At 50.4% G+C, this 12059-nt stretch overlaps 1 protein-coding gene across 1 annotated transcript in view; it reads left to right on the forward strand.

Moving 5' to 3' along the window:
• Nucleotides 1–12059, forward strand: part of SLC9C2 (solute carrier family 9 member C2 (putative)) — a 48024-nt gene that overhangs the window by 22886 nt on the left and 13079 nt on the right. Inside the window, exons 14-18 of the mRNA XM_055119838.1 lie at nucleotides 1928–2025; nucleotides 2950–3069; nucleotides 6809–7007; nucleotides 9019–9207; nucleotides 10877–11026. Of these exons, the coding sequence (XP_054975813.1) occupies nucleotides 1928–2025; nucleotides 2950–3069; nucleotides 6809–7007; nucleotides 9019–9207; nucleotides 10877–11026 (756 nt within the window). The remainder of the gene's footprint in view (nucleotides 1–1927; nucleotides 2026–2949; nucleotides 3070–6808; nucleotides 7008–9018; nucleotides 9208–10876; nucleotides 11027–12059) is intronic.

Raw genomic sequence — 12059 nt, forward strand, 5'->3', positions numbered from 1 at the left:
TACACCATGGGGAGCTTGCAAGGCTGACCCATGGGGGCAGGAAACTCTCAGAAGATTGCCAGTTTATCCTAGAGGGAGAAGTAGGCTAAAGATAGATTTAGAGAGCTTGCTTTTAAGTCTCTGGATGTTGACCGTTGATGGGATTACACACACCTGGGTTCCTCTGCCGGTACCTTCATGCTTGAGGCCTGTCCGAACATGTAGAGAGGAGCCTCGAGCATGGCTGCAGCTAGGTTCCAGTGGTCTTCGGCCACCAGGAGCTCTGCTTGGGGTGGGGAGGGAAGCTGGAGCCCATCCCCTCCGAGGGGCCCCAGGGAAGACAGCCAGGCGTGTGGGCAAGAGACTCTCTGCAGCACTACCAGCAGTAATTCCTGAGTGCAGAGTCAGGAGTCAGCCCTGAGCATCACCAGGTATGGCCCCCAAATCAAAACAAACCAAAAAAGGAAGACATTGGTATAACAGTGTTGACTAATCAACTCACAGATTTTCCCATTCATGTCCTTTTTCTGTCTGTTTGTTTTGTTTGCTTTTGGGTCACACCCAGCGATGCTCAGGGGTCAGTCCTGGTTCATGCACTCAGGAATTCCTCCTGGTGGTGCTCGGGGGACCCTATGGGATGCCGGGATTGAACCCGGGTCAGCCACATTCCAGGCCAATGCCCTCCCCGTTGTGCTATCACTCTGGCTCCTTGATGATTCTTTTTTAATCTCTATTCCCTTGGAATATCGTGGGTCCCCCCACTCCCCCCCGACACATTCTAGGTTGAGAAATGTTCTGAGAAGCCTTAGAAACTGTCATTTTATTCATTTGTTATTTTGCTTTTTGGGTCACACCCAGCGATGCTCAGGGGTCACTCCTGGCTCTGCACTCAGGAATCACTCCTGGTGGTGCTCAGGGGACCCTAGGGGACGCTGGGAACCGAACCCGGGTCGGCCATGTGCTAGGCAAACGCCCTCCCCGCTGTGCTATTGCTCCAGCCCCCCATTAATGTCCTTTTGCTTATGCTTTGGTTGTTTGGGGGCCATCGCCATTGGTGCTGATCCTGGCTCAGTGCTCAGAGAACCATGTGTGCTGGGCATGGAACCCTGGTCTCGCATACACAGCATGCTCTAGTTTGTTGGTCTCTCTCTGCACACAAACCATCTCTCTGGTCCCCTGAACCACAGGAGTGCTCCCTGAGCACAGAGTCAAGAGTCCTAGCCACTGCCAGGGGTGGTCCAGAAACTAATATATATAATATTGGGCTGAAGCGATAGCGCAGCGGTTGGGCGTTTGCCTTTCACGCGGCTGACCCGTGTTCGATTCCTCCGCCCCTCTCAGAGAGCCCGGCAAGCTACGGAGAGTATCTAGCCTGCGAGGCAGAGCCTGGCAAGCTCCCCGTGTGTATTCGATATGCCAAACACAGTAACAATAAGTCTCAGAATGAGAGGCGTTACTGGTGCCTGCTCGAACAAATTGATGAGCAATGGGATATATATATACATATATGTATATATACACACACATATATATATATATATATATATATCCTGCTGGAGCGATAGCACAGAGGTAGGGCATTCACCTTTCACCCGGCCGACCCGTGTTCGATTCCTCCGCAGCTCTCAGAGAGCCTGGCAAGCTACCCGTGGTGTATTGGATATGCCAAAAACAGTAACAATGAGTCTCAGAATGAGAGATGTTACTTGTGCCCGCTCGAACAAATCGATGAGCAATAGGATGACAGTGATATATATATATATATATATATATATATATATATATATATCCAACAATGCCTACCAAATAGGAACGCTCAATAAACACTCCATTTGTACCAGTTTCTTTGTGGTAAGGGTCATCTTGGTGAGGCTGTCTGAACGGCCAGCCAAGTGTCCCCATTCCCTTCCGGGCCCTTGGTAACTTTTATTCTGCCTCCTGCCTTTAGAGCAGTTTTGAGAAACAGTGCAGCAATGGAATCCTCGGCCAAGAGGCAGGCCGGATATTAATCGGGGCCACCAAGACTTACTGCACCAATAAAGGAAGGTAAGTGTAGCAGCACTGGATTGAGCACTAGTCCTCCTCCCTGTCCTTCCACATACCCCTCCATTCATTCGTCTGCTTTTTTTTCACTTGTTTACCTTTTTTTTCCTTCTTTTTTTGGGTCACACCTGGCGATGCACAAGGTAACTCCTGGCTCTGCACTCAGGAATCACCCCTAGCGGTGCTCAGGGGACCCTATGGGATGCTGGGAATCGAACCCGGGTTGGCCTCGTGCAAGGCAAATGCCCTACCTGCTGTGCTATTGCTCCAGCCCCTTGTTTACCTTTTTGCCCCCAGAGGGTTCACAGCTTGGTGGTTCTAGGAGATTCTGGAGGGATCTGGATTACTGGAGAGGGGAAGGCAGCAGAATCGGGGCTCTGCCGATGGAATGCTTCTGGGGGCTGAGGGGCGAGGCCAGGCTGTGAGGGGACCAACCCAGATGGTGCCAGAGAGACACAACCAAGTCAGGCAAACTGCAGTGATACATTAGAGATACATACATTCACGTCTGGCCCTCATCCGGGCAGACATCGGACAGTAGCTGGTCCACGGCGTGGAGAGTCCCTCGGGTGCTGGCTAACCTCTGGGCACCAGTTCCCAGGTACCGCCCAGGAAGGCAGGCCCTGAGCGCCCAGGAGAAGGAAAGGTGCTTCCAACCCCAGGGGACTGATGGAAAAGCTTCCATGATGCTCTGTGTCAGGGCAGGTCTGGTTTCCAGCACAGAGACACCGGACTCATAGATTGAACATGTGCCACGTCCCGGTCACGTGTAGAACGTGCACGTGGGAGGCTGTGGGTGGGCACCGAGGTCAGGGTTGAGTTTGTTCAAGAGGGCAGCGTTCCGCCCAGCTCTCGTCTAACTTCCCCCTTTCGATGGCAGAGCCCTTGCTTGTTCTCCTAACCAGCTGATCGGTCTGTCCCTACTAGTTTCATGAGCATTTATGATGTCTCTACGTACGTCAGAAAGAAAAGCTGGGTGATGAAGTTCAAAAAATATTTAATTCTGTTGGAATATGAGAAGGAGAAGCCGCCTCTTCACCTCTACGGGTAAGCTGAGCGAGCCGAGGGGGGTTCGCAGCAAAGCTTGCCAGGCTCAGGCGCCCGTAAGATGCCGGCTGTGCCAGGGATCTCTGATGGGCTGAGCGCTCGCGTCTCTCCTGCTCTCGGTGCCCATGTGCCAGCCAGCTCTCTGTGAGATGCAAGGAAGAAGGACCCTCCGGTGGTCTGCCATGTCCTAGGCCTGCGTTTGGCCGCCTCCCTTCCCTGGTGTTCTTCCCAGTGGGCCATGTGGCCAGGCTGGGAAATGCCAACCTCCGCTCCTCCATCCTGCTCTCAGCTCCTGTCACCAGGACCCTAAGAGAGCCATTGTGCTGGTGTCAGTCATTAGGAAAAATGCAGAAGGGCCTTAATAGGTCCTGGGATCTGTTTTCCAGACATCACAAGTTTGAGAATTTGGATAGATTCCTTGCTCATGTTAGGGGTGGCAGATCTCTGCCCAGGGGATGCTCAGAGAAACAAAAGAACAAAACCAAGACAACTCTTTCTGCAAATGCACGGGGTTTATTCAAGCCAATATAGCTATATTGGGACCTTCAACTGTGCCTGAATAGCACGGCATAGCCAAAGGCCCCTAACTCAAAAAGCGAGCTGTTTTTATACCCTTTTGAGGGAGAAAAGGGAAAATCACACATATTGGACCAAAGGAAATTACACCTATTAGATCAAAGGAAATCACACCTATGGATCAAAGGGGATCACACATAAGTCACTTAATTTGCTCATCTCAACATTTGTTGACTGTTAACTGTTTCCCTGCAAATGTTTGCTTACAGTTCCTAGGGCAGTTTTTTTGCCCATTTGGTGATAGTTTCCTGCCCATCGGTAGGTCACGAAAACATCTTTCAAAGCAGCCAAGCAGTTACAAAGGCAAATTTAACCCTTAACCTGCCCTCCTCTTCACTCAGTTATGTAGGTTGGGAATTTATGTACTTGAACACACACACACACACACACACACACACAGAGTTTACAGTAGTGTTGATGTTTTTGCTTTAAGCATACTGTGTTTCTGCACTGTACCCAGCACGCGAGGTCCAATACCCCTCCCCCTGTTCTTGGTTTCTCCTTGTACACCCTCCAGGCCCCTCCCCCTCTGTTAATCTCACCTCTCTTGCCCAGTCCAAGGGGCTGTTTTCCTTTTCCTGTGTTGTGTCCCTGCCCTATCGCCTTAAATAGCACATTAGGTGTGAGATACCCAGAAACTCACCTCTGTAACACGACCCTGTTCATTATCATCATCCCCCCTTTCCTGCCCCCCAAATCTGCAGACTACAGTTCCTCTGTCCACTCCTCTGGGGCCGGGCACTCAGGTTGTGTCCAGGTCTGGGCTCATGGATGTAGAGCTACAAGACAGATGTATGTATATCTCTTTGAAGAAATGTTTTTGTTGTCTTGGGGTAAGTGCCAAGGAGTCACATTGCTGGATCAGGTGTGTGGCACTTTTTGAGACATCCCTACATTATTTTCCATAGAGGCTAGATCAGATGAACTAAATCATCAGTAATGGGAAACACCAGCTGCTTCTGACTCTGTGTGTGTGTGTGTGTGTGTGTGTGTGTGTGTGTGTATGTCGGTTTGGGTTACACCCAGCAAAGCAGGTTTGACCTCCGAGAAGAGCACCGTGACCCCTTTTTCTGACCTTTATGTACAATACAGAACATTCTGGCTGGAGTGAGTGATAATTTCATTGTCATTTTGATGAACTACTGCGCTTTTTAAAGCAGGAAGACAAAGCTTTTCCAGTGATAGAAGGCATTAAAAAGACAAGATACCAGAAGCACTAATGTTACTAATTTTTTTTTTTTTTTGCTTTTTGGGTCACACCCAGCGATGCTCAGGGGTTACTCCTGGCTTTGCACTCAGGAATTACTCCTGGCGGTGCTTGGGGGACCATATGGGATGCCGGGGATCGAACCCGGGTCGGCCGCGTGCAAGGCAAACGCCCTACCCGCTGTGCTATCGCTCCAGCCCCGTGTTACTAATTTTTCAATGGGTTTTAATATCCTCCTAATTAAAAAAATTCTCATCATTTAAATTTTCACTTTTTATCATTTAAAAAGGTTGGGCCACAATCGCTGTGAACCTTTGCCATGGATTGAAGGGGGTTTTTTTGGTGTTTTTTTTGCTTTTGGGGTCACACCTGGCGATGCACAGGGGTTACTCCTGGCTCTGTACTCAGGAATTACTTCTGGCGGTGCTCAGGGGACCATATAGGATGCTGGGGATCGAACCCAGGTTGGCCGAGTGCAAGGCAAACGCCCTACCCACTGTGCTATAGCTCTAGCCCCCTGGATTGAAACTTTCTCTTGTGACCTGGAGGAGTATCAGTTGTCTTTAGGGGGACTGAGAAAGGGCTGGGAAAACAAATTTCCTTTTCCCAGGGTGCCCAGCTGCTTTCTCCTGCAGCAGTGAGCCTTTTTTCCACATAGAAGTCAGTCAGTCAGCTGCAACATTTGCTTGGGACCTTACCTTTCATGTTCTGCCAGAGCAGCACAAGTGTCCAAGCCACTTGTCTCTGCAAAGAACTCCTGCATTTGGTGGAATGCCTCCATCCAGCAGGATTTGTTATAAAATGTTGCGCTGCTGGGCTGAGGTAGTTGTAGATCTTACGGAGGACTGTGGTAAGGAACTCCTTTCTACTTCCTGTTAGGGAAGAAGTGGATAGGCCTAAAAGTGTGTGCCCAGGCGTGAGGTAGATTTGGGTGGTAGTTTGGTTTGTATGGTTTGTACTTTGCAAACGATTCCAAAGTGGTGACTTTGATTAACTTTATCGCAAGTTTGCCAAATCTGGCAGCAGCTTCCTAGATTTACTTCATTAGGGTGTTTTATAGGACGATAGCACAGCAGGTAGGGCGTTGGCTTTGTACGAAGCCAACCCGGGTTCGATTCCTCTGCCCCTCTCGGAGAGACTGGTAAGCTACTGAGAGTGTCTCGCCTGAACAGCAGAGCCTGGCAAGTTACCCGTGGCGTATTCAATATGCCAAAAACAGTAGCAAGTCTCACAATGGAGACGTTACTGGTGCCCGCTCGAGCAAATCGATGAACAAGGGGACGACAGTGCTACAGACAGTGCTACTTATTTGGTTTTGATTTTGCACCACACCCAGAGGTGCTCAGTGCTTACTCCTGGCTCTGCATTCATGAACTACTCCTGGTGGTGTTCGGGGGAACATATGGGATGCCAGGAATTGAACCCAGGCTGGCTGTGTGGAAAGCAAGTGCCCTACCCTCTGTACTATCTCTCCAGCCCCCATTAGTCTTGATTTTGTTAATGCCCCATCCCAGAAGCAGATACTTAAGAGTCTACTTTTATATTTCTGTCTTTGGCCATTATAATTTCTATAGTGAGAAATGTTTAGATGTTCTATTAGTTGATTATTTTATATTCCCCTTCAACTTGATAATTTATATAAACAAATATGAAACATTGGTAGCAATTGGGCTGGAGCGATACACAGTGGGTAGGGTGTTTGCCCTGCACATGGCCAACCCAGTTCAATTATTCCACCCCTCTCGGAGAGCCCAGCAAGCTACCGAGAGTATATCACCCGCACAGCAGAGCCTGGCAAGAAACAGTAACAACAAGTCTCACAATGGAGGTGTTACTGGTGCCCACTCGAGCAAATTTATGAGCAACGGGATGACAGTGACAGTGGTACAGTGACAGTGGTAGCAATTGCTATTTTCTTAAAGTGACCTGACATTTTATTTCATTTCTCTTTTCCAGGAAAAATAAGCTCATGATTCTCATCTACCGAATCTTATTTTCGGAGGACTTTGAATATGCAGAACACGCCATGAGACTAATTTACATTTATCCTTTAGCAGTGCATATGTGGCCAAAGACGAGAGAGCTGAGTGTCAGAGCACTGATAGTAGTGAACTATTATTTTGTGACTCTCTTTGTTGCAGAATCAGTTTTGAAGGTAATGCTTAGGGGCTGGAGCAATAGCATAGCGGGCAGGGTGTTTGCCTTGCACGAGACCGACCCGGGTTCGATTCCCAGCATCCCATATGGTCCCCCCGAGCACCGCCAGGAGTGATTCTTGAGTGCATGAGCCAGGAGTAACCCCTGTGCATCGCCGGGTGTGACCCAAAAAGCAAAAACCAAGGTCCTTGTGGGACCTGTGGAAACGCCTGAAGGTAATACTTAAAAATAGAAAAATATTGGGGCTGGAGCAATAGCACAGCGGGTAGGGCGTTTGCCTTGCATGCGGCCGACCCACCCGGGTTCAATTCCAAGCATCCCATATGGTCCCCTGAGCACTGCCAGGAGTAATTCCTGAGTGCATGAGCCAGGAGTAATGCCTGTGCATCGCCAGGTGTGACCCAAAAAGCAAAAAAAAAAAAAAAAGAAAAGAAAAAGAAAAGTATTCTAATAGATGATCTAATTTTTTTTTTTAATTGGACTCTGAGAGAAGGAGTGGTTAGGAGGGAGAGGGTGGGTCTGGGGGGATGGGCCTGGGGCAGCAGTGCGCCTGGTGCAGTGGACAGTTGCACTGTCAGGAGCTGAATGGAGGCTGACCTCTCGTATGCTAGTTGGAAGTGGTTGGAAGTGATGGCTGGCTGAAGGTAGGCCCTGGTGTGATACAATGTGCCTTGTATTTTAAAGGAAAGCCAAGAGCCGGAGTTTTGAACCCCTCCCTCCCACTCTGGGGGGTCACCCTACCCTTGTTCTTTGTCCCATTTATTAGCACTCCCTCCCCTGGCACCGATAACAGTATTTCAAATGCTTGGTTTGTCTTAAGGCCTGAGCTCTAACCACTGAGACATATTCCAGGCCCCCTATCACTGCTAGAAATGATTTGATGCTAGAAGATTTTTGCTGTCACAGTTGATAGGAGTGTGGAATTGTAGTAATCTTGTATTCTCTAAGGTAATAATAAAATCAGTGTAATGCTTCCAGTCTGGATATCAGATTTTTTAAAAATATTTTTCCTTTTTGGGTCACACCCAGCGATGCTCAGGGGTTACTCCTGGCTCTGCACTCAGGAATTTCTCCTGGTAGTGCTTGGGGGACCCTATGGGATGCAGGAGATAGAACCCAGGTCAGCCTCGTGCAAGGCAAACGCCCTACCCACTATACTATTGCTCCAGCCCCTGGATATCAGGTTTTTAAAAAAGTATTATAAAAGTGAAGAAGGGCTGTAGCAATAGTACAGCGGGGAGGGCATTTACCTTGCATATGGTTGACCCAGGTTCGATCCCTGGCGTCCCATAGGCTCCCCTGAGCACCACCAGGAAGTGATTCCTGAATGCAGATCCAGGAGTAACTCCTGAGCATCACTGGGTGTGATCCCAAAAGCCAAAAAAAAAAAAAAACCAGAGAGATTAGGGGCTGGAGCTACAGTTCAGTGGGTTAAGGCATTTGTCTCAAGGGTCCCACCCCCACCCACCTGCCCTGTGTGATTCCCAGAACACAGAGCCAGGAAATAAGTCCTTCACACCACCAGGTGTGTCCCCACCCCACCCCCCAAAAGAAAGTGAAAAAGAAAAGTGCAGAGAATATCAAGCTTCAGGTCAAAGATAAGATAGTATTCAGTGTGGCGGTTTCCCTCAAGTATCGTCTTGCCATGATGAAAAAAGTAAGCGAACAAGAACATACCAGTTTGCTCAGTTCTCATCACAGCAGATTGTGAGGGCTACTTTGTGAGAGATGCTTTCAAAGGTGGTTTATCAGCATTAGTGTTGCACATTCTGATTATTTTTAATAGTATTGCAGTAAACTCACTCGTTGCTAGTCTTTGTTGCTTGTGTTTGGCATTTTGGCATCATTAAGATCTTTTCTGAATCAACAAATTCAGTATTGAGATTTTTAAAAAAACAACGCTTTTTCAATTGATAATCGATACCTCTTGCAGTTGAGCCTTTATCTACTGATTCGGAAGCTTTCCCCCTCGCTCATGAATTCTCCTGTGCCGTTTGTTTTCTGAGCAGATCATCATTCTGCAAAAGAAATATTTTCAGAACTACTGGAACATAGTGGAGTTTGCCATCATGCTGCTCTGTGTCCTGGACCTGTTCTGTGTGTATTTCGTCACTCTGAGGCCAGGAAACTGGGCTCTTATTCAGTTGACCGTGATACTGGGGTACATGAGGTTCCTGCGGCTTATTCCTTTAATCAAGGTAAAGCTCAGCGTCTTTCCCGTGCCAAACGTTAAAAGCCTCTTCTGTGCTCCGTTTTCCCTCTCCCTTCCTTTAAAACTGACGTTACTCGGGGCTGGAGCAATAGCACAGCAGGGAGGGCGTTTGCCTTGCATGAGGCCGACCCGGGTTCGATTCCCAGCATCCCATCGGGTCCCCTGAGCACCGCCAGGGGTAATTCCTGAGTGCAGAGCCAGGAGTGACTTCTGTGCATTGCCAGGTATGACCCAAAAAGCAAAAAATAAAAAATAAATTAAAAAAACCAAACTGACGTTACTCACATCTCCCTGTGGGAAAGAGCAAGCGGCCCCCATACGCCCACCCTCCAGCCCCTCTTCCCAGCTCTGCCCTCTGCCAGTAACTGTCTTAGCCCACTGCGCACCCTGGTGAGTCTACGGTAAGGCCCCAACCGCAGAGTCCTTGTTCGGGTCATGGGTGGCATTCAGAGCGCCCCCCCCAGTACCCTGAATCCCATGAGCACCACACACCCCAGGGGGTCAGCAGTGGGTGTGGCCCAGGAACAGGTGCTGAGAGTTTAGGGATCCTTGCTCTGTGGAAAGGATGAGAATGTTCTCTCCTGCTCGTGGTCCTCTCTCTCCTCACCTTCTCGCCACAGCTCTGGGTTGGAGGGTACTGAGGGTACGTTCCTAATGGTCTGGTTCAGCTATATTTTTTCTTTCTTTTTTCTTTTTTTTTTTGCTTTTTGGGTCACACCAGTGATTCTCAAGGGTTCCTCCTGGCTCTGCACTCAGGAATCACTCCTCACGGTGCTCAGGAGACCCTGTGGGATGCCGGGGATCGAACCCGGGTCAGCCGCATGCAAGGCAGCCGCCCTCCCTGCTGTGCTATTGCTCCAGCCCCTGGTTCAATTTTTTTTTGTTTTTTTTTTTTGGTCACACCTGGTGATGCACAGCGGTTACTCCTGGCTCACACACTCAGGACTTACTCCTGGCAGTGCTCAGGGGACCATATGGGATGCTGGGAATCGAACCCGGGTCGGCCGCGTGCAAGGCAAACATCCTACCCACTGTGCTATTGCTCCAGCCCCCTGGTCCAGCTTTTAAGCTTCTCCATCTCCCTCATTCTCTCAGCTTCTCTCTTGGGAGTTCACGATGATTTTCACTAGTCGCTTTCATTTAAATCATAGTAAAAAACATGCTAACACTTATTGAAGTCCTGGAAGCTTAACAATTAAAAAAAATTCTATATAGGGCCAGAGCAATAGCACAGCAGGTAGGGCATTTGCCTTGCATGCGGCCGACCCGGGTTCGATCCCCGGCATCCCATATGGTCCCCTGAGCACTGCCAGGGGTAATTCCTGAGTGCAAAGCCAGGAGTAACCCCTGAGCATTGCTGGGTGTGACCCAAAAAAAGCAAAAAAAAAAAAAAAAGAAAGCTTTAAACCTTGCAAAAGGAAGCAGAACCTGTCACCTAGCTCACTTCAGGTCCAGCCTTCCAGACTGTCCCTCTGTCCCGTGCTGCTCTGCGTGTCTGTGAGAGTCACCGTACAGAGGTGGAGACACAGAACCTGCTTCCAGGACTGGTCTGGGCTTGCCTGGAGCCCTGAGAACCAGCAGTGGCCGGTGTGGATGGGCCCCCCGACCGCCCGGGGGCCGGGGGGCAGCCCTTCACTCTGCCCCTGCTCCGCCAGATGCTGATCCCTGTGCTCCTCAGTGTCGTGGACGAGCTGATCAAGAAGCGCCTCAGCCTGATGTACTGCATCACCAAGGGCTACGTTAAAGCCCAGGACGACACCCAGCTCCTCGTCAAACGCATTTTCAGCCAGGAGTCAGTCAACGAGGTAGGCGTGGGCTCCGGGCTGTGAGACAGTGTGTGTGTGTGTGTGTGGGGGGGGGTCTGGGTGCTTCCAAACCCCTCCCCTAGGTGAAGGATGGCAGGGGAGACCCGCAAGACAACCTCCGATTTGTTTTGTTTGTTTGTTTGTTTGTTTTGCTTTTTGGGTCACACCTGGTGATGCAGTGTTGTTCCTGGCTCTCCACTCGGGAATTACTCCTGGCAGTGCTCAGGGGACCCTATGGGATGCTGGGGATTGAACCCGGGTCGGCTGCGTGCAAGGCCAACGCCCTTCCCGCTGTGCTATCGCTCCAGCCCCAACAATCTCCACTTTGTGCTTTTTTTGGGGGGTAGGTCCCACCCGGCAATGCTCAGGGGTTCCTCCTGGCTCTGCACTCAGGAATTACTCCTGGCGGTGCTCGGGGGACCCTATGGGATGCTGGGGATTGAACCCGGGTCGGCCGCGTGCAAGGCAAATGCCCTCCCCGCTGTGCTGTCACTCCGGCCCCGGCCTCTGCTTTGTGAATGCCAGCAGACACCCTTGGACTCAATCCTGGGGTCTCCGTGGGATGGCGCCTCTCGCTCTCACTTTTGGAGCCCAGAGCACAGACTGGGGGGCTGTGGACTCGCCCTCTGAGTCAGGGCTGGGGCCCAGGGAGACGGCACGGGGTTGAGGTGCTTGTCCTGCACAGGGCCAGCCCAGCTTTGGTTCCCGCACTGAGCCCCTCCAGCAGTGATCCTTGAGCACGGGGCCCAGAGCTAGGAGTGAGCCCGTGTGTAGAGGCCGGAGCGGGAGTGGGAAGGGCGCTGGCCCGGCAGGCAGCTGACCCAAGAGTGATCCTCGCCACACACATGCTCCCCGGAGCCCCCTACCTGGAGTGACGCCTGGGTACAGAGCTGGGAGGAACCCCTGAGCATCACCATCAAGGCAGAGTGATGCCTGATGCGGAGGCAGAGACACTAGACAGAGGAGAAAGAATTACAGAAAATGTGCTAAAAACTGACCATGCGGGGCCGGAGCCATAGGACAGGAGAGAGGG

Source organism: Sorex araneus, chromosome X, assembly GCF_027595985.1.
Source record: "Sorex araneus isolate mSorAra2 chromosome X, mSorAra2.pri, whole genome shotgun sequence".
NCBI classification, from domain to species: domain Eukaryota; kingdom Metazoa; phylum Chordata; class Mammalia; order Eulipotyphla; family Soricidae; genus Sorex; species Sorex araneus.